This window comes from Ptychodera flava, chromosome 5, assembly GCF_041260155.1.
Source record: "Ptychodera flava strain L36383 chromosome 5, AS_Pfla_20210202, whole genome shotgun sequence".
NCBI classification, from domain to species: domain Eukaryota; kingdom Metazoa; phylum Hemichordata; class Enteropneusta; family Ptychoderidae; genus Ptychodera; species Ptychodera flava.
In genome coordinates this window covers 31,816,925-31,839,242 of record NC_091932.1, presented here as the reverse complement: position 1 = coordinate 31,839,242, position 22,318 = coordinate 31,816,925, and the positions used below count along the sequence as shown (strand labels likewise).

The window sequence follows — 22,318 nt, the reverse complement described above, 5'->3', positions numbered from 1 at the left end:
TACAAACCTATCCGAATTTGGCAGCTCTCGCCAGGTTTTCCCAGCGATTGAATGCGTCACGTTTGAGTCTGCGCAGTAGTGAGTTAGTTTCTGCCGGATTCACCGATTTGGACTTCTTGCAAAGTACAGGCGGTGAGACGGACCGTGTACACAGTGACGTAGAGCAAATACAAAATGATTGACAGCCCCTGTCGTTATTCTGGCCGATAAGAAAAACATATTGCTAATAAACCTCTGCATGCATTAAAAAGTTTGTTGTCATCTCCGTGCAAAGCTAGACATAGAGTACGTTTTATATCTGGGTGAATAATGGCATCAAGTTCGTACATCAACCGCGTTTTACAACTGATCGGCCGACCACCGTTAATCATGCGAGATTACCAAAGAAAGCTTGTTGAGAGTTACATTGAGGCAAAAGATGTGTACGTCTGCGCACCAACCGGCAGCGGAAATCACTGACCCGAGGTATTTCTCGCTTCTGTACACTCGTCTATGGGGCGAATAGTCCCAGAGCTGAATAGCCCACCAAAGGACTGTGCACTGACATACGAAGTCGCTCCACATTGTTTTGATTTCCATCGCTTTGGGCACGTAAGAGAACAGGCTACAACTGTAAGGACGGTGTCTTTTTCCATCCTTGAATAACCGGCCACGATTTTCGCATTTGTAACATGGGCCCAATAAACAACACAGATATTTTCACGTGTTTTTCGGTGATAGAACAGAGGTGGGAGTGATCGCACTCGACATTTTGTCAACAACGCCATGTGAGTTTTATGCACGTCTCGTTTGGGTCAATTGGTAACTCCTCCCAATGTGTATAATTTAGTGATGTCATCTTATGAATAATATATGAGTAAAGAAAACGTCATCTCATGAATAATTTATAGCACGCAGACCCTGCAAGAAAGCCAAGTCTGTGATTCCGGGTGAAACTCCGCTGTATAGCATTCACTCCACTCATCGCGTTCACCCTACTCATCGCGTCCACTCACGCGCGCGTTTCACATGAAAGCAAAATACAAATCATTGCGTTCACTCCACTCAAACATTCACAAATCACAGACTTGAACCAAGTCTATTAGGGTATAATTCTACATATTTTGTTAAAAATGTTACTAACGCTAAAGTGTTTTATACCGAGAAAGACATTATCAGTATGCTAAATGTTAAATCAAGGTTACACCAGAGCAAGACTTGTCTCAACATTCAAACGCTTTTTTGGCAGGTATCGCAAGCTGGTAGATAAATGCAATATCACTCTTCGACAAATGATTGCTGATGGCATCGGTGACACTTGGCCTTAGTTAGTGACCACTACCTATCTGACTTACAGATTGATATATGGCGGGTGCCACATGTGGTTTTTTCACTTCTTGGTCTTCTGGTCAGACGTCCATATATCTTTCTTTCATGAATATGACTCTGTTTGTGTACCGTCTATTTACTGTCTGTTCTGTGCTGTTTTGTGTCTATGTTTACAACTATTGTCTTACGAATTCTGACCTAATGTCATTGGAGTATGGATTGGTATGATTGCGATTATTTGAATGGGACAAAATGTATCTACGAAGATCATTCTTGAGTTTGACATTTTACCACACTCTTTGCATTTATGTGGCCTGATGTTTGAATGACACATGTCTATGAAGATCACCCTTCAGTTAGAACGTTTTACCACACTCTTTGCATTTATGTGGCCTGATGTTTGAATGACACATGTCTATGAAGATCACCCTTCAGTTAGAACGTTTTACCACACTCTTTGCATTCATGTGGTCTGATATTTGAGTGGGTCAACATGTGTTGCTGAAGATTGCTCTTTTGAATAAATGTCTTACCACACTTTTTGCATTCATATGGTCTGATATATGTGTGGATCCTCATATGTGTCATTAGCTTGCTCTTTTGAATAAATGTCTTACCACACTCTGTGCATTCATGTGGTCTGATATTTGTGTGGCTCCTTGCGATACTTATGTATGGATGCGAGGTTTGGAGATTTCATGATAGAAACTATGTTGAAAGGGTTCACACAGAATTTTGTAAATACATTCTAAAGGTCAGTTCAGGTGAAAGCAATCTTGCTGTCCTGGGTGAACTTGGTCGACAATCTTTGAAAACACTCCGCATTCCACGTAGTGTCAAGTATTCGTTGAAATTACTTCACAGTGAAAATAATAGTTACATTAGACAATGTTACAACTATCAATATGAAATGGCTGAGAAGGGCTACCACTGTTGGGCCAAAAAGGTCAAAGAGCTTTTGTTCAATTTTGGTTTTTGCGTAGCATGGGATATGCAGAATGTAGGCAATGAATTACTTTTCATTTCTACTTTTAAACAGAGGTGCCTTGATATCGGTAGTCAGCTATGGTCATGTGATCCAGGGAGTTCTTCAAAGCTGGACTCATATCGTGTTTTTAAAAATATTTTGATTTTCGAAAAGTATTTGAGTAGTGTAAATGTTGAAATATTTAGAACACCTCTTTGTAGATTTAGAATTTCTAACCATAACCTGCTTATTGAAAGTGGCTGTTTTGAAGGTCTAGCCAGGGGGAAATAGAATATGCCAGTTATGTAATTTGCAATGTGTTGAAACCGAATTTCGTTTCTGCTTTATTTGTCCTGTGTATGACGATTTAAGGAAAAATTTCCTCTCGCCATTCCTATATGAACAACCATCAGTGATTAAATATATCAGCCTATTAAATTCCCAGAACACCCATACTCTAATAAACTTGTCAAAATTTATTTACCACAGTTTCAAGTTATGGGATGTTCTATTGCAGACAAATTGATATTACACATGGATTTTCTGAATTCTTTATACAATATAAACATTTTCAAGTAGTAAGCCCCACAGTATCTGTCTGTATATTTATTGTCACTTATTGTATAAAAGGCCAGAGGCCTGCAATACTGCATAAAGGATGATTGATTGATTTATATTTGTGTGGGTCAACATATGTTGCTGAAAATTGCTCTTTTGAATAAATGTCTTATCACACGCTTTGCATTCATGTGGTCTGAAATTTTTGTGGGTCCTCATATGTGTTGTTAGATTGCTCTTTTGTATAAATGTCTTACCACAATCTTTGCATTCATGTGGTCTGATATTTGAGTGGGTTCTCATATGTTGCTGAAGATGGCTCTTTCGAATAAATGTCTTATCACACTCTTTGCATTCATGTGGTCTGAAATTTTTGTGGGTCCACATATGTGTTGTTAGATTGCTCTTTTGTATAAATGTCTTACCACACTCTTTGCATTCATGTGGTCTGATATTTGAGTGGGTCCTCATATGTTGCTGCAGATGGCTCTTTCGAATATATGTCTTACCACAATCTTTGCATTCATGTGGTCTGATATTTGAGTGGGTCCTCATATGTTCCTGAAGATGGCTCTTTCGAATAAATGTCTTATCACACTCTTTGCATTCATGTGGTCTGATAATTGTGTGAGTCCTCATATGTTTCCTTAGATTGTTGTTGTCGGTGAATGTCTTACCACACTCTTTGCATTGATGTGGTCTGATATTTGAGTGGGTCCACATATGTTGCTGCAGATGGCTCTTTTGAATAAATGTCTTACCACACTCTTTGCATTCATGTGGTCTGGTATTTGAGTGGGTCCTCATATGTTGCTGAAGATGGCTCTTTCGAATAAATGTCTTATCACACTCTTTGCATTCATGTGGTCTGATAATTGTGTGAGTCCTCATATGTTTCCTTAGATTGTTGTTGTCGGTGAATGTCTTACCACACTCTTTGCATTGATGTGGTCTGATATTTGAGTGGGTCCACATATGTTGCTGAAGATGGCTCTTTCGAATAAATGTCTTATCACACGCTTTGCATTCATGTGGTGTGAAATTTTTGTGGGTCAACATATGTTTGTGGAGATGGCTCTTTTGAATAAATGTCTTACAACACTCTTTGCATTCATGTGGTCTGAAAATTTTGTGGGTCCTCATATGTGTTGTTAGATTGCTCTTTTGTATAAATGTCTTACCACACTCTTTGCATTCATGTGGTCTGATATTTGAGTGGGTCCTCATATGTTCCTGAAGATGGCTCTTTCGAATAAATGTCTTACCACAATCTTTGCATTCATGTGGTCTGATATTTGAGTGGGTCCTCATATGTTCCTGAAGATGGCTCTTTCGAATAAATGTCTTATCACACTCTTTGCATTCATATGGTCTGATATTTGAGTGGGTCCTCATATGTTCCTGAAGATGGCTCTTTCGAATAAATGTCTTATCACACTCTTTGCATTCATGTGGTCTGATAATTGTGTGGGTCCTCATATGTTTCCTTAGATTGTTGTTGTCGGTGAATGTCTTACCACACTCTTTGCATTTATGTGGTCTGATATTTGAGTGGGTCCACATATGTTGCTGCAGATGGCTCTTTTGAATAAATGTCTTACCACACACTTTGCATTCATGTGGTCTGATATTTGAGTGGGTCCTCATATGTTGCTGAAGATGGCTCTTTCGAATAAATGTCCTATCACACTCTTTGCATTCATATGGTTTGATATTTGTGTGGGTCCTCATATGTAGCCTTAGACTGCTCTTGTGTATGAATGTCTTACCACACTCTTTGCATTCATATGGTCTGATATTTGTGTGGGTCCTCATATGTAGCCTTAGACTGCTCTTGTGTATGAATGTCTTACCACACTCTTTGCATTCATATGGTCTGATATTTGTATGGGTCTTCATATGTGCCGTTAGCGTGCTCCTGTTTTCAAATGTCTTACCACACTCTTTGCATTCATGTGGTCTGATATTTGTGTGGGTCCTTATATGTAGCGTTAGACTGCTATTTTGTATGAATGTCTTGCCACACTCCGTGCATTCACATGGGCTTCTACTTGTGTGGGTCTTCATGTGTTGTTTTAGCTTACTCTTAGGATTATTCCCTTGAGTATATGTTTTTCCCTGCTCATTGCATTCTAGTTGTCTATTTGAATGGGTCAGCATATGTTGCCAGAGATGGCCCTGCTGTGTGTATGTTTTGCCACACTCTTTACATTCATATGGTTTAATGATCAAATGAGTACACATGTGAGACTTAAGGTCACTCTTCTGTGTGAATGTTTTGTGACACACTTCACATTTATGTAGTCGGATTTTTAAGTGAGTTAACATATGAACATTAAGGCTGTCCTTGTGTGTGAATATTTTGCCACACTCTTCACATTCATGTTGTCTGATCTTTGAATGGATCAACAAATGTGTGTCAAGGCTGCTTTTGTGTGTTAATCTTCTGCAGCACACTTCACATTTATGTGGACTGAGCTGTAAGTGAGTAAGCATATGAGTTTCCAGGCTGCTCTTCTGAGTGAACATTTTGCCACACTGTTTACATTCATATGGTCTGTTGTTTGAATGTGTCAACAAATGTGTCTTAAGACTGCTCAGCAGTGGAAATGTTTCACAACACACTTCACATTCATGTGTTTTGTCCTCTAAGTGAGTCAACATATGAGTCTTAAGAGTGTCATTCTGTGTAAATGTTTTGCCATGTGGTCTGATATTTGAGTGAGTCGAAAAGTGTCTCTTCAGGGTGCCCTTCTGTGTGAATGTTTTGCCACACACTTCACACTCAAACAATCTGATATTTGAGTGAGTTAACATATGAGTCTTAAGATTGCCCTTGCGTGAGAATCTTTTGCCGCACTTTTCACATTTATATGGTCTGAGACCTACATGAACTAATTCATGATTTTCTAGCTCATCCTTCCATTTAAATACTCGACCACATACTTTGCAATTGTGTCCATTTACATCTTGGCTCGTATCTAAGCTTGCTTGTAGACTTTGCATGTAACTCTGGCTATTTTGGAAATGGCACTTCACTGAATCAAAGGAATCTCTAGGCAGTGTAGATTGGTTGTCAGCTTGATCTAATCCACATTGCGAATTAAGATGTTCTCTATCATTCCGCTCACAGGTCCAACCATACTCCCACGTAATTAGACCATGTTGCACAAGACTTTGTAAGACCATTGAAGCTCCTGTTTGTAAAGAAATGGGTGTTGTTGAATTCATTAGAGTACATGTACGGTATAGCTGTAAAATGGTATCATGTGAGGTTATCCCTCAATATTACCTCTTGGTGGGGTTGAATTGCTGCTTGTGCGGTTGTGAGCAGTATCACACTCGTCTTTGACTGACGTGATGCAGCTATTTATTATGTAAATGCAAATTAACAATTAATTTAATTATAGCACAAGTGTCATTGAATTGTATTTACAACACTATGAGATAAACATCTGTACAAGTTTAATCAAATTTGATGCAGTATTTAAGCAATAACCCCCGCCGCAGGAGGGTACCGGTATACACGAGATTTTGGTACAATGCGCGACATATAGCACGAGCCGATAGGCGAGTGCTATATGGAGCGAATTGTACCAAAATCGAGTGTATACCCGACTGTGAAGGGGGTTATTGCTATTATATTATATCAACTTGCGTGTATTTGTTGTCTTACTTGGGTATTTTCATCATTCTACGCGCCAAATGCAGAAAACGGACGTCTGAGAGATCTAACGTAGGAAATTCTGCGCCCAGACCGAGCATTTTTATAAGTCGGGATTCCGTACAGGCACACAGTATCCTACGATAAATACGCATTACGTCCATATCGACATTGCATTTTATTCGCATATGCAACACGAACGATACTTGTCAAAAAATACATGCTGCACTCACACAGAAAATGGGTCAAGAGTTCAAATCAAAAGAAAAAAGTAACAATTTTTTTCGTAAATTTACATAAGAACAATAGTCCTGGCTTTTTTGGCATACTAAAAATAGATGTGTCTCATTCTGTACCGCATAACGTTGCGACATTCAGTGGTGGCACAGTGAAGTTACAGGATCTATTTTTGATGGATAATTTGGACGTTGAAAACAAGCAGTTTTAAAATAATCCAGACTTGCGATGACTGCAACTGTGATGAACAGTTGTGCAGATTCTGAGTGTGTTGCCCGATGCAGTGAGAGCTGGACGCTGACACTGCTCGTTGCATTTGATGTCAAATATCGTCGCAGTCGCCAGGAGTCATCCCATTGTTATTTTGAACTTCTTGGTCTACATCGTGAGGACATCCCGATCTGTTATAGCCCAAACTTTGGTAAATAATATCTGACATACCGTTACTGTGAGGAAGTGTCAATTTATTTGTGTATGAACGAATACTATCTTCATTTTAAAGAGTGGTACACAGTAGGATATATTGCGTCTCGACTCCCGCAAAGTGCACGGTGCGCTGTCGCCCTAATATTTGTGTGCATCATACCCCAAACATGCTGCTTCAGAGATGTCTTTCATCATCGATCCCAACTTATTTACACCAAGAGGTGAGTTACAGACCCACACTTTATCTGTGTATCAAAATTCGGTCTTCAGTCTTTGAAACAAAGTGGACTATTTCGGTCTTTCTCGAGGATCCATGGTTTTGATAGGTACCGGTACGTTCAACTGCACCGACCGGGCAATTTTCGAAAATGCTGGTTTAGGGGCCCATTTTAGCACTGCTATCAGTGCTAAAACAGTATTTTAGCACTGCTATCAGTGCTAAATCAGAGCTCTCGTCCAATCAGAATGGCGCATGGTAGCATGATATAATATAATTGTGGATATATCACTCTAATTAAGAAAGGTAATTACTTATGCAATTACAAATAAATAAACTTGACACTGATAAATGTCCTTATTCACTGTTAAAGGGATATTATCGCTATCTTTTGACCCTTTTTCACCAATATTGTTCAAGCAGTTGCTGATGTTGTTCGATTTATTGAAAGATGTCTAAACAAGTCATTGACAATGACATAGTCCCCACTTGTAATAGGAGTATTAGTCTTGATGGGGCAGGGAAATGTGGTCATTAAGAAGCATCACTGGAGTGTATATGTTCAGATCTATGGGCACATAGGTTTATGTCATTTTCCCAGATTTATAACAAGAGGCATGTCTAAGTTATGGTTCTAAATACGGAAAAAAGATCAGACCTCTAGCTGTATTGGCCAGCCAAGGAATACATATGTGCATAATAAATGAGGTACAAGATGTGACATCTTAAGGTCTAATATCCTATCAAAATTGAAGCGTATAGAACTTGTGGTTACTGAGTTATGCATATATATATATGTATATCAAGGTCAAAGGTCATCAAGGTCATGTAACATTTTGAAAAAAGAATTGTATTGCTAATTAATGCCTATATGCCAAAATTCAGACCTCCAGCTCTATTGGCTTGCCCAGAATTAGATATATACATAATTAATGAGGTAAAGCGTGTGTTGTCATAAGGTCTCCAATCCTACTAAATATAAAGGACATAGCACTTGTGGTTACTTATTTATTGACATAAACGTATATTTTAGGTAAAAGGTTATCAAGGTCACATGACATTTTGTCAAAAAATTTCTATCCTATAGTTATCCCTATATACCAAAAATCAGACATCCAGCTCTATTGGCTCGCTCAAAATTAGATATGCACATAATTAATGAGGTACAATATGTGGCGTCATAAGGTGTCCCATCATACCAAATATGAAGGGTGTAGCACTTGTGGTTACTGAGTTATGGACAAATATGTATACTTGAGGTCAAAGGTCATCAAGTCACGTGACATTTTGTCAAAAAAATTGTATTGCTAAGTTATCCCTATATACCAAAAATCAGACCTCTAGCTCTATTGGCTCGCTCAAAATTAGATATGCACATAATTAATCAGGTAAAATATGTGGGGTCATAAGGTGTCCCATCATACCAAATATGAAGGCTGTAGCACTTGTGGTTACTGAGTTATGGACAAATATGTATATTTGAGGTCAAAGGTCACCGAGGTCACGTGACATTTTGTCAAAAAAATTGTATTGCTAAGTTAGGCCAAAGTAATTAAATTCTTTGTTTTGCGTCCACTCTAAATGGGAAAAGGTACGCGTCTAAGCGGCTGAAAAACACACACAAGAAAATTAACACAATGTAATTTGATTGCAGCAAATAAAAAATTGTAACAAAATTTTAGTTCAGAAAAGCTAAGCGGTCATGTCCTAAAATTTCCTATTCAAATACATTGTGTGTGTTTTTCATGAAAACCTTAAAAAGCTACGCGGGCGGGGACGCAAAACAAAGAATTTAATTACTTTGGCCTTATCCCTATATACCAAAAATCAGACCTCTAGCTCTATTGGCTCGCTCAAAATTAGATATGCACATAATTAATGAGGTACAATATGTGGCGTCATAAGGTGTCCCATCATACCAAATATAAAGGGTGTAGCACTTGTTGTTACTGAGTTGTGGACAAATATGTATACTTGAGGTCAAAGGTCACCAAGGTCACATGACATTTTGTCAAAGTGTCTGAGATATCTGCGTGAACGAATGGACTAACGGATCGACATGTCTTAATCTATAAGCCCCCTGGACTTTATTTGTTAGGACTGAAAACTGTGTCACTGCATCCTTTTTGCAACATGAATACGATGAGAAACTAAATTTTTATCTTACTTGGCCTTATACATGGGAGTCTATGGAAAACTGCCTTATACATTGGAGTCTATGAGGTGTAAACTAAAAAGTCCTCTAACACGACCAAATTTGATCGCATTGTGAAACAAATCGACGTGCATCTGTATGAGGTAGGGTACTGTTCTTTTGCAAAGTTTGAAAGAAATTGACCAGGGCATCTCTGAGTCTGAGATATCTGCGTGAACGGACGGACGGACGGATGCACGGACGGACGCACGGACATGACCACACCTATAAGTTCCCCGGACGGTGTCCATGGGGACTAAAAATGGTCGACCCTAGACAACTTCCATCCAATTTTGCCTAAACTGTGTAGATAAACCTCGGGTCAGGGGTTAACAGTAGCCCACCTAAAACCTCTGACCCAAGGTTTTCTACACAGAGTAGGCAAAATTGGATTAAGTTGTCTATGGTCGACCATTTTTAGACATCTTTCAATAAATAGAACAACATCAGCAACTGCTCGTTTGCGACAATATTGGTGAAAAAAGGGTCAAAAGCTAGCGATAATGTCCCTTTAAAGCAATGTGAGCACAACATCTCTACAAAGTTTCATCAAATTTGATGCAGTATTTCTTGAAATATCAGCCTTATTATGAAAATTCAATAATTGACATGATACTGCTACATGTCCTGAAACAAATTGATGTGCATACCGGTATGTATGACATAGGTCAATGTCCATGTACCAATTTTGAATGATATTGGTGGAAATATGTCTGAGTTTTGGCTCTGTACATGAAAAAATCGTTACAAAATGGCCACCAGGCAGCCATATTGCATTGGATTTTGAAATCAATAGACATGCATATTTAGGACATAGGTCAATGTCCTTGTACCAACCTTGAATAAAATCATTTGATACATGTCTGAGTTATGGCAGCTGACACGAAAAATCGTAACATAATGGCCGCAACACAGCCATATTTGATCTTATCGTCTAAAAATCAAGATGCACATATACCGGTATGGCATAAGTCAATGGCCTTTTACCAACTTTGAATATAATCAGTTGAGACTTGCCTGAGTTATGGCTCTAGACATAAATAAACTGTAACAAAATGGCCGCCAAGAGGCCATATTGAATCATATAATGAAACAAATCCAGGTGCATATGTACTGTAAGACATAGGTCAATGTCCTTGTACCAATTTTGAATAAAATCAGTTGAGACATGCCTGAGTTATGGCTCTGGACATGAAAATATTGTAACAAAATGGCCGTCACACCGCCATATTGGATCAAATAAAGAAACAAATGGATGTACATATGTATGACATAAGTCAATGTTGTTCTACCAATTGTGAATAAAATCGTTTGATACATGTACATGTCTGAGTTATGGTTCTGAAATGAAAAGAAATGTAAAAGTTGGCTGCCACACAGCCATATTCAATCTTATAATAAAACAAATCAACATGCATATGTATGACATAGGTCAATGTCCTTGTACCAACTTTGTATAAAATTGGTTGAGACGTGCCTGAGTTATGGCTAAGAACATGAAAAAATTGTAACTAAATGGCCACCATGCTGCCATATTGGATCATATCCTGATTCAAATAGACACGCATATGTATGACATAGGTCAATGTCCTAATACCAACTTAGAACAAGTCATCGTGTGATGACACAGTCCCACTTGTCCATTTTGTTATAATCTTTGGTGTCTAGGTAGCTGTGGTCTAGGTCGCTGTGGAATGACATTGATGCAACGGGTGCATCAGGCCTGTGACTTGCATAATAAAGTTATCTGAGGAACGTTCAATAAATGACTCATCTCTGCCGGTAATGACCACTGAAGGAACTTTTGATTACATCACACATAATGATGCCCTCACTGCCTCTAGTGTCATGATGGCACAAACTATACACATGGTTTGGTGGAATTTTGGAAATGCTATGGGATCGGTATGTTGTTGTAATCAGCCATCAGCCATTTCGAATCATATAATGAAACAAATTAATGTGCACAAGAATGCAGCCATAGTATTTTATCTTCGTATCATGTTTGAACAAAATCAGTCCATCGAGGGACAGTGATCTATGTTTATGTTTCAAAAGACATAAAAAAATCACACCAAAATTGAAATCAAATGGCTGTCTATTGACCATATGGATCATAGCACAAAATTAGTAGACATGCATATGTATGCCATAGTACTTTATCTTAGTACCAAGTCTCAACAACATTGGTTAAGGAATATTTGCATATGATTAAACCTCAAAGACATGAAAAAATCCAAAATGACCATCGGGCAGCGATATTGGAAAAAAATGACAATCTGGCAGCCATATTGGAACATGTCACGAAGTAAATTGACATGTATGCCATAGTGCTGATCTTTGTGCCAAGTTGGGCAAAATGGGTGTAATGACCTTTGAATTACGATTCAAAGACATGCAAAATTATAACAAAATGGCAGTTCTGCAGCCATATTGGATCCTATCACAAGGTTAATTGATACATGCATATGCATGCCATAGTACGTGCTTTACCTTTGTGCCAAGTTTGAACAAAATCGGTTCAAGGATGTTTGAGTTACGGTTCAAAGACATGAAAAAAGTCGCAAAGAAATGGCCGCCTGTCGGCCATATTGGATCATGTCACGAAATAAATTGATGTTCATATGAAGGGCATAATGTTTTGCTTTTGTGCCAAATTTGAACAGAATCGGTTCAAGAATGTCTGAGTTATGGTCCAAAGACATGAAAAATCACAACAAAATGGCCGCCTCACGCCCATAATTTGACATGCATCTGTAGGTCATAGTGCTATGCCTTTGTGCCAAGTTTGAACAGAATCGGTTCAAGGATGTTTGAGCTATGGTTCAAAGAAACAAAAAATCGCAAACAAAATGGCCACCTCGCACCCATATTGGATCGTATCGCAACCTAATTTGACATGCACATGTAGGCCATAGTGTTATGCCTTTGTGCCAAGTTTGAACAGAATCTGTTCAAGGATGTCTGAGTTATGGTCCAAAGACATGAAAAATCGCAACAAAATGGCCGCCTCGCGCCCATATTGGATCGTATCACAAAATTATTTGACATGGATAAAAAAGCCATAGTGTTATGCCTTTGTGCCAAGTTTGAACAGAATCTGCTCAAGGATGTCTGAGTTATGGTCCACAGACATGAAAAATCGCAACAAAATGGCCGTCTTGCGGCCAAATTTGATCGTATCACAAAATAAATCGACGTGCATCTGTAGGTCATAGTGCTATGCCTTTGTGCCAAGTTTGAACGAAATTTGTTCAGTAATGTCTGAGAAACTGTTGATGACGGACGGACGGACGGACGGACAGACGGACGCACAGACGGGACCCAATCTTTAAGTCCCCGCCGGACTTCGTGCGCGGGGACTAATAAAATCAGTTGAGATAAGCCCGAGTTATGGCTCTGTACATGAAAAAAATTGTAACAAAATGGTCACAACGCTGCCATATTGGATCGTCTCAGAAAACAAATAAACATGCATATGTATGACATATGAAGTAATTTTTGCACCAAATTTTAATGAAATTACTCCAGGCATCTCTGAGATATCTGCATGAACAGTCACATGGACATATGGGCGCACTGACATGAACAAACCAAGTCCCCTCAATGGTGTCAATGGGGACTAATAATACAGAACCTCAAGGATGCTCTATGTACATGCACAAAGCTTACCTTCCATTGATAATGTGTTCTCTTCATATTGTCGGCACAAGTTTGAATAAGTTGTCTCAAATGATTTTTCTAGCTCATGCAGCTGGTCAGAATGTTTCGCAGCTTTCCAAATGGCTCGACACTCTGAGAAAAATAAAAATTTTTTTTTTTAATAATTGAGGACTTTTGCGTCCCTCATGACTACTGTGTAAAGCTTCTCAAACACTCAGATGTGGCTTCAAATGGCAATAATATCATATACAGTTATGTTGAGCTGAATATTAAGTCTTAGGAAATGTATACTGACGTTCATGACATAGAACGACACGGTCTTAATTCGTGGCCAGCCTTTCTTAAATCATCAACCATAGAACACTGAGTAAAGGCACGTCAAGACAGCAGTTCAAAACTGCAATATTTAAATTCAGTATAGTGATGTTTTATTTCACTATTGTGATATCGTATTTGACATGTTCCATTATTTTCTCTGCTTGTTTGTGTTGCAATGTTTATACGAAACCATACACATAACAGGTTTTATTCAGTAGGTTTTACCTGGTAAACCAAATTGAATTTCATTCACTGGAAAATAAAGATTACACTGTTACTATTATGCCTTTTAGCTCCTTATAATCTTTACAGCCCTAACATGGGTTTTGTGGACTGAGGTCGTATGGCGGAAGTGCCCAAGTGTGCAAGGGCCTGTACACTGTATGGCCAAGGTCCTCAAATAATTTTCCAACCCGTGGAGAACACAGGTTTATGTTGATCATAGAGATGTACATGTACATTTAGGAAGGAACTTATTCTATGCCTTGTTCAAGTATGGAGAATGAATGAAAATACAGACGACATACACAAAACAAAAACACAGAGTCAAATATGATACAATATCACCGTATATGAACCCCATGATATAAGGTATGTCCTCTGATTCATTTTTGTTCATCAGTCACAACATTATACACACAGGTGCCTATGTGGTTTAAGTTTAGTACCATACCTTGAATGCCCAGCGGAAAGTCAAGGTTGAATCCACCTCCATAGTAGAATGGACGAGTACCAATGTTAAAGCTTGCTTGTAGACTGTGCATGTCACTCTGTCTCTTTTGGAAATGGCACTTCATCGAATCAAAGGAATCCCTAGGCAGTGTAGATTGGTTGTCAGCTTTATCTAATCCACATTGCAGATTCAGATGTTCTATATCATTCTGTTCACAAGTCCAACCATGCTCCCATGTAATCAGACCATGTTGCACAAGACTTTGTACAACCATTGCAGCTCCTGTAGGTACAGAAATGGGTATTGCACTGTTCATTTGAGTACATGTGTACATGTATCTGTAAAATGGTATCATAGAACATATTTACTTATGTGAACAGTTGACATTGATTACTGGTAGTTTGCATATCATTTGACAAAACATGAATATCAGTATGGATTGGATACGCTAATTGATCCCAAGTCTCCCTTAATTTTTTAGGAAGTGAAGAAAATTAATGCTATCCGGTAAATGCTGTCATGAAATGTTTCTCAAGAAGCCAATGCACAGAAAGGCAATAACACCAACTGCATTTCTGTACTCTCAATGAATAACAATATTTCAATCAAATATGCGTGATTTTACAAAATATCAGCAAACATTTCAATTTCAGACTTACTCGTGGTAAAAACTCTTGATGGCAATAACCTTTATCAGCAAAAATAAAAATAATAATACAGAAAGATTAACCCTTTGGGCACCAAAGTCAAATTTTGTCACCTTTAAAAAATATACCCTACTCAATTTTTTCAAGATTTTTGCCAAAAGTTTGATAAAAATACCATCCAGGACAGGGTGCTCACATTTGGTTTGAATTGGTCCATTCAAGAAATATTTAAATCAGAAAAACAAGAATGACAAAAGTAAATAAGTTCTGAAACTTTAGGTACTGGAGGTCAACTTTAGCAACATGCATAGCAGAGGAATGTTTCAACTCAGTCCCTCTTAGTTTGAGCAGGTCTGCCAACATGTAACAGTTCATGAAGAATGACAGGAAATGACTCATAAGCTGTTTCAGTTACTGCCACTCCTCCAACACATTATAGGTACACTGCATACAAATAGGTTAAAGGTCATAAACCTCTGTTTCAGTTACTGCCACCACTCCTGCACATTCGCAGGATTTTCCCTTTTTCTTACCTCATTTACATATTTTTGAAACTGACATGTTCATTTGAACAACATCACATCTCAACCCCTGGGTCTACCTTGTTATGTATGTCATTTTCCCCCACACTCCTCATGACCTGAGTTAATTAGTCTAGAATATTCTCAAGGTCACTGCCCTTAACGACCTCACAACCTTGAATTCAATTAGTGGTGTTTCGAATGTTCTGGAAATTTAATGACTTGTGTAAGAGAGATAATTATTAAAGGTCATAATACAAATGATAACAGCTATTTCCACTGTACCTTCAAGGTATTTTTTAGTTGCAACTGAACAATACAGAAAAAAAATCTTTAGTAGTTGTAAAGGAATGTTTTGAAGCTTCTGAAAAATAATGTACCACTTTGTCATCATTTTCCTGTGCTTATATCATCCCTCACTACTATGAAGTTTGGATTACCATTGCCCTGTACCAGCATCAAAAGTTTTTTTAAATGACCTAGGTGGTCTTGTTAATGCTCATGCGCAGACTCACTAGAGTTTAAACTAAGAACTTAGGGGTTGACTAATCGGCCATATATAGTTTTGAAAGTTGAATTTCTCGATGTCAAATTCACTTCAATTGCTTCTTGATAGTCATTGTAGAATGGGAAAATTCACAAACAGAGAGGCTTGTTGCCACAGACAAGTAACTTTTGGCTTATTGACCTGAAAAATAAGTGAGTGTTCATTGATAATTCAAAGACTGGATTCGTTGACACCAAACTTGCTCATGACTTTCATTGCATGCAGTCTTTCCACAATGCCTGAACTGAAATGAACATTGAAGAGTACGCGTTTTAGTAGAAGTCCTGTTTTTTGTGTTGATTTTCGCTACCGTACTTCATTTTTGTAGTGTTATAAACCATGACACAAAGTAAAAAACCTCAGTTTTTCTCCTTCTTTCGATCGTACACAGATACTGTGTGACAGGAAAAGCGTGTCTAGTTCATTCAGGCTTGATGATCTTGTGAACGTACGTTCGACAGCTGAACAGCTTTTCATATGCAAAATCAGCATACGGTAATTAACCAGTGGTATTGTTTAAATAGCATTTTATTGAAAGGCATTCTATAGTACCATTGTTTTCATCAGCTGTTCATGCAATTATGAACTGCTTGACCTTGTTACAGAGTTCATTGACTCTGACGTCAATTCTGCATAAAGGTTAATTATCAGGTTCAGACAGGTTCAGACTTTGTTAATTATGTGCGATGATTATACCTTATACTAACAAGTACATATTGTTCTGGTGTTTATGATCTTGGCGATTGATACACGTAGGTACCTTGGCACCAAATACGTCAAGGAAAGATTGCATTTTATTTGTATGTAGATAAGGATTGTATGCATTGAATTGTATATACACGGTGGTCTTTACGAACACCAGCTCAGACGAAGGGACAACATCTTGAGAGAAGGAACTATCTGGCAATATGTAGCATCCATTTATAAGAAATAAACGGTGTTATCTTTGAAGACTTGGAGTCTCTACGCTGTTTCTGTATCCCGATATCCTCTCGCATGGCGATTCCCCGAGGAAGATAATTGTCAATGGCAACAACCTCAAAAGTGTCATAGACATTCATGTTAATTGTTCAAAGCATTGAACTGCAAGTGCTGGTCGGTCACTTGTCAATGCTGGTCGAAAATTCTGAGTGCCGGACGGGCCCGACCAGCGCCGACCGGCGTGGGGAGAACCCTGCATTTGAGAAACAAAGATTTTGACCAAAAATGGCAAAAATTGAGCCAGAATGGCTAAAAATAACCCAGAAGTACAAAAATTGAAGATTTCATCAAATTTCAATATATTACACCAAGACAACCCCTAGGAACCTGTATACCAAATACCAAAGGCATCAGACAAGTAGTTTTTGTGAAATACATTTTTCGACCAAAAATGGCAAAAATTGCACCAAAAATACAAAATTGCAGATTTCATCACACATTCAATGTATCATATTAAGTTCATCTGTAGGAACCTGTATACGAAATCAAAAGCTGTCAGATGAGCGATTTTGATAAAATAAATTTTTGACCAAAAATGACAAAAAAATTCCTTAAAAATACAGATTTGCTTATTTCATCACAATTTGACGAAATATACGTTGGGTTATCCTTAGGGACCTGTATACCAAATATCAAAGCTGTCTGACCAGCGGTTATGAAGAAGATTTTTTACTAACAATGCCTTTTTAAAACTAATTTGCATATTTTCAACAATATTAAAAAATAGTGACAATGTCACTGTTCGCTCATATAGAGTTATCAAAACAAGCCAACAATTGTATGAAACATGGACATACATACAGACAGCCTGACATACACAGACTGGCACAGGCATTGTGATGACATTGGCCCTCAAGTGTGCCTTGGCCCATGGAGAGTGATAAAGATAACAAACAACTGAGTGTAATGATAAAATAGTTAAGTATAGGCCTACAAGCACTGAGGGTGAATATGTTACAGCAATTTGATTAGTTTCTTTTCCTTTTATACTTCTGTGATAATTTTTAAGACAATCAATCTGCTAGGCAGTTTATGTATTGAAAAATATGTTATCTTTTACAAGCACACAGCAAATTGTTCTTAATTTTTCATTTACAATATTTGACATAGACCGAAATACATAACATGCAACCAATGTTTACATTTTGCCCATACACCAGATACATGGAGAGATTTCAACATACAATCATTAACTCAGAAACCCTATAGGGAAAAGTAAACATTGTTCTCTTCCAGAACAACTGGTGCATCCACATCTGGAACAACTTACAAACTTAACCAATTACACAAGGATGATGACACAAGAGATAAAGTTAAGAAATTTAACTATGGTGAACTTGACTATTCCTTTCAAATCCTTACCTAACTTGACATCTTAAACTAAAATACACTGCATGGTTAATTGCACACAAAAATACATCAGGGGTGGACCATTTGATAAAGGGGGGAGGTGTGTCTGGAAGATTAATAAGGTACATTATCTGTATTACCCGATCCATTGTACATTCTGTTTTTCCCTCTCTCCCACCTTTTCTTTTTGTCAAACCTTCTCTGGCTGATTTTTTTATTGACATTTGTTTGGAAATTTTTTTCAAACTCTGCCAGGAACCCCCCCCCCCTCCCCTCACTCTTAAACATTGAAAAAAAATTTGAATATATTTGTTGGAAACCAAACCTGCTAAAATCACCTCAGCTATGTTTTCTAATGATTTTTTACCACATTTAAACACCAAATATAGTTTACCATATCAAATGTTTACTAAATCACCACATTATATACTCTTAGTTCCAGTAGGTATAAAATTACCCCCCCCCCAAAAAAAAAAATTTTAAAAAAAAAAAAAAATGAAAGATATCCCTGTAAAATTGATAGTTTCGCAAAGCTGCCCCAAAAATTCAAAATTCCAGATTTCAACCTAATTTCAATAATCATATTAACATTAACCCAGAGAAACTGTTTACTAAATATCAAAGCAATCAGACTGGTAATTTTTGAAAAACATTTTTTTACCAAAAATGAGAAAAATTGCTCTGCAAAATTGCAGATTTCATCCTAATTTCGATATATCTTATTAACATAAGCCTAGGAACCTGTACACCAAATATCAAAGCTACCAGATCAGTAGTTTTAGGAGAAAAATTTTTTTGACCAAAAAAGGCAAAAATTTTCCTAAAAATATAAATATAAACATAGGGCCAAAGTCCCTGAAGCTACTATAGACATAGACATAAAATTAAGTATTTCCTGACTGTATGAAATTATCTCACTAAGGTCATCCTAGGAACCTGTAAACCAAATATTAAAGCTGTCTGACCAGCGGTTTTGAAAAAACAAGCGACTCAACAGTTGACAGAACTCTGCTGTGTTATGTAGAGAATAACCTTTTGTGACACATGTATTGATGAAGAAGGTGGATATCTTTGATAGCTCATTTCAGGATGGCCTGACCAAAAATGGGAAAAAAAATTCCGTAAAAATACAGATTTGCATATTTCATCACAATTTTAACAAATCTAAGTTGGGTTATCCCTAGGGACCTGTATACCAAATAACAAAGCTGTCTGACCAGTGGTTATGAAGAAAAAGATTTTTTACCAAAAACGCCTTTTTTGGTGTTAATTTGCATATTTTCAACAATATCAAAAGTTAATAAAAAGAGTTTCTCAAAATCATATATTTTATCCACACAACAAATATCAAATCAGTAAGTACTGCAGTTCTCAAGATATTTGAGTGGACGGACGCCTCACAAACGGACATACATACATACATACATACATACATACATACATACATACATACATACATACATACTGACAGTGCACGCCGGACAGATACCCATCCCAATAGCTTCTATAGACTTTATTAGTCTATAGTAGCTAATAAACGAGAGTTAATTACATTCTAATTAAAGTAAACAAGACTTGCTAAAAATCAAGATTTTCATCATAAAAAAACAGCATATCTGTCAGGTTATAAAGAATCTTAAGCTGGTCATCTTTTTATCAGTATTTTCATCCTATTAACCAAGCACATTTTAACTTTCAAATTAACATTGTAAGTAAGTTCTGTTGAATAAGTTGAGACTGTACGTACTCAGAGAAAGCACACTGAAGAGACAAATGTTTGCAACTTGAGAAGTCCAAGGTCATCAAAAGCATCATGTAACACTTTCAGTTTACACTGTTTACAACACTTTCATTGCACTGTTTACACAGATTGCATAATTGCTATAAATAGCACATGAGGAATCTTACAGCCCAGCTTTACCATAAAAACCCTATCACTTTGACCACTCTTTTAATTGACCACTCTATTTTTTTTCCTTACCAAATCAACCATCTCTATTTATTTGACCACCCTATCATGACAAACTATTTTGAGCAATTTCTTTAAGATAGCATACAGAGCACAATAAATGACGGTTCAGAATATGTCAAAGTTGTGGATTCAGGAAAGTTGCCTTTACATGTTTTAATCCTCCAAGATGGTAAGCATTTCACTATGAACTGTCAAAACAAGTTGAACTTTCTGATAATTCTACACTAAAATTATTTTGATGATTTCCTAATTAATTCAATCATTTAAAATCATATTAATTATTTTTTTCTTGGTGAATTGATAGGGTTTATACAGTACAAGAATTACATACAATGTAAGTCAAATTTTGATCAACAGTCATCGTTGATGACACAGTCCCCGCTTGTACATTTTGTTATAATCTTTGGTGTCCAGGTAGCTGTGGTCTAGGTAGCTGTGGAATGACATTGATGCAACGGGTGCATCAGGCCTGTGACTTGCATAATAAAGTAATCAGAGGAACGTTCAATAATTACTCATCTCTGCCAGTAATGACCACTGAAGGAACTTTTGATTACATCACATCATAACGATGCCCTCACTGCCTCTAGTGTCATGACGGCACATACTATAAACATGGTTTGGTGGAATTTTCGAAATGGTATGGGACAGAGTATGTTATTGTAATCAGCCATTCGGATCATATAATGAAACAAATTAATGTGCACAAGAATGCAGCCATCTGTGCATCTGTAGGTCATAGTGCTATGCCTTTGTGCCAAGTTTGAACAAAATTGGTTCAGTAGTGTCTGAGAAACTGTTGATGACGGACGGACGGACGGACGGACGGACGGACGGAGGACAGAGGGGACCCAATCTATAAGTCCCCGCCGGACTTCGTCCGCGGGGACTAAAAATGACAACAAAAAATCCTTAAAAATACAGATTTGCATATTTCATCACATTTTGAACAAATCTAAGTTGGGTTGCCCCAGGGACCTGTATACCAAATAACAAAGCTGTGTGACCAGCGGTTATGAAGAAGAAGATTTTTTACCAAAAATGCCTTTTTTTGGCATTAATTTGCCTATTTTCAACAATATCAAAAAATTAAAAAAAACAGTTTCTCAAAATCATATTTTTCATCTACCGGTACACAACAAATATCAAATCAGTAAGTACTGTGGTTCTCAAGAGATTTGAATGGACAGACGCCTAACAAACGGACATACCGGTACATACATACATACATGCCGGTACAGACTGACGCCGGATGCCGGACGGATACCCATCCCAATAGCTTCTATAGACTATAGTTTACAGTAGCTAAAAATTGCCAGTTTCAACATAACTTCAACACATTATATCGAGATTAATCTTAGATACCTGTATACCAAATGTCACAGCTATCAGATCAATTGTTTTTGAATAAAACTTTTTTTATTAAAAATTGGGAAAATTGCCCTAAAATTACAAATATGATAATATCAATACAATTTGTACAAACATGACTGAGGTCATCCTGAGGAACATGAATATTAACTTTCAGAGCGATGAGTTGAGCGATTTCGGAGAACAAGATTTTTTTACTAAAAACGGAAAAAAATACCCTAAAAATACAAACATGCAAATTTCACCCAAGTTTCTGCACACATAATATAGAATACCTAAAGGAATCTGCATACTAAGTTTCAATCAAATCTGACCAATGCTTACTGAGTTTTAGCCATTTGCAGGATTTTTCCTTTTTTTTCCCTCATTTGCATATTTTTGGCACTGACACGTTCATTTGAAGAAATTCACATCTCCATCCCTAGGTGCACCTGTACACCAAATACTAAGACAGTAGGTGCTGCAGTTTAGGAGTTTTTGACGTGGACAGACATACATACTTACATACACACGCCATTTTGCCACCTTATAAGAATACCTCCTATTTGCATAAATACATATGCATATATGGGAGCTAACAAAAAAAAATAGTTCCTCATGATCATATTTTGCATCTACACAACAAATATCAATTCAGTAAGTACTGCAGTTCTCAAGATATTTGAGTGGACGGATGCCTCACAAACAGTACATACATACATACA

General features: G+C 37.4%; 1 protein-coding gene across 1 annotated transcript in view; it reads right to left on the bottom strand.

Moving 5' to 3' along the window:
• Nucleotides 1-1,085: 1,085 nt before the first annotated feature.
• The window catches only part of LOC139133516 (zinc finger protein 420-like), a 30,224-nt gene continuing 8,991 nt past the window's right edge, over nucleotides 1,086-22,318 (bottom strand). The window contains exons 3-5 of the mRNA XM_070700160.1: nucleotides 14,226-14,507; nucleotides 13,244-13,366; nucleotides 1,086-6,030 (exon numbers count right to left, since the gene is read on the bottom strand). Of these exons, the coding sequence (XP_070556261.1) occupies nucleotides 2,888-6,030; nucleotides 13,244-13,366; nucleotides 14,226-14,507 (3,548 nt within the window). The 3' untranslated portion in view covers nucleotides 1,086-2,887. The remainder of the gene's footprint in view (nucleotides 6,031-13,243; nucleotides 13,367-14,225; nucleotides 14,508-22,318) is intronic.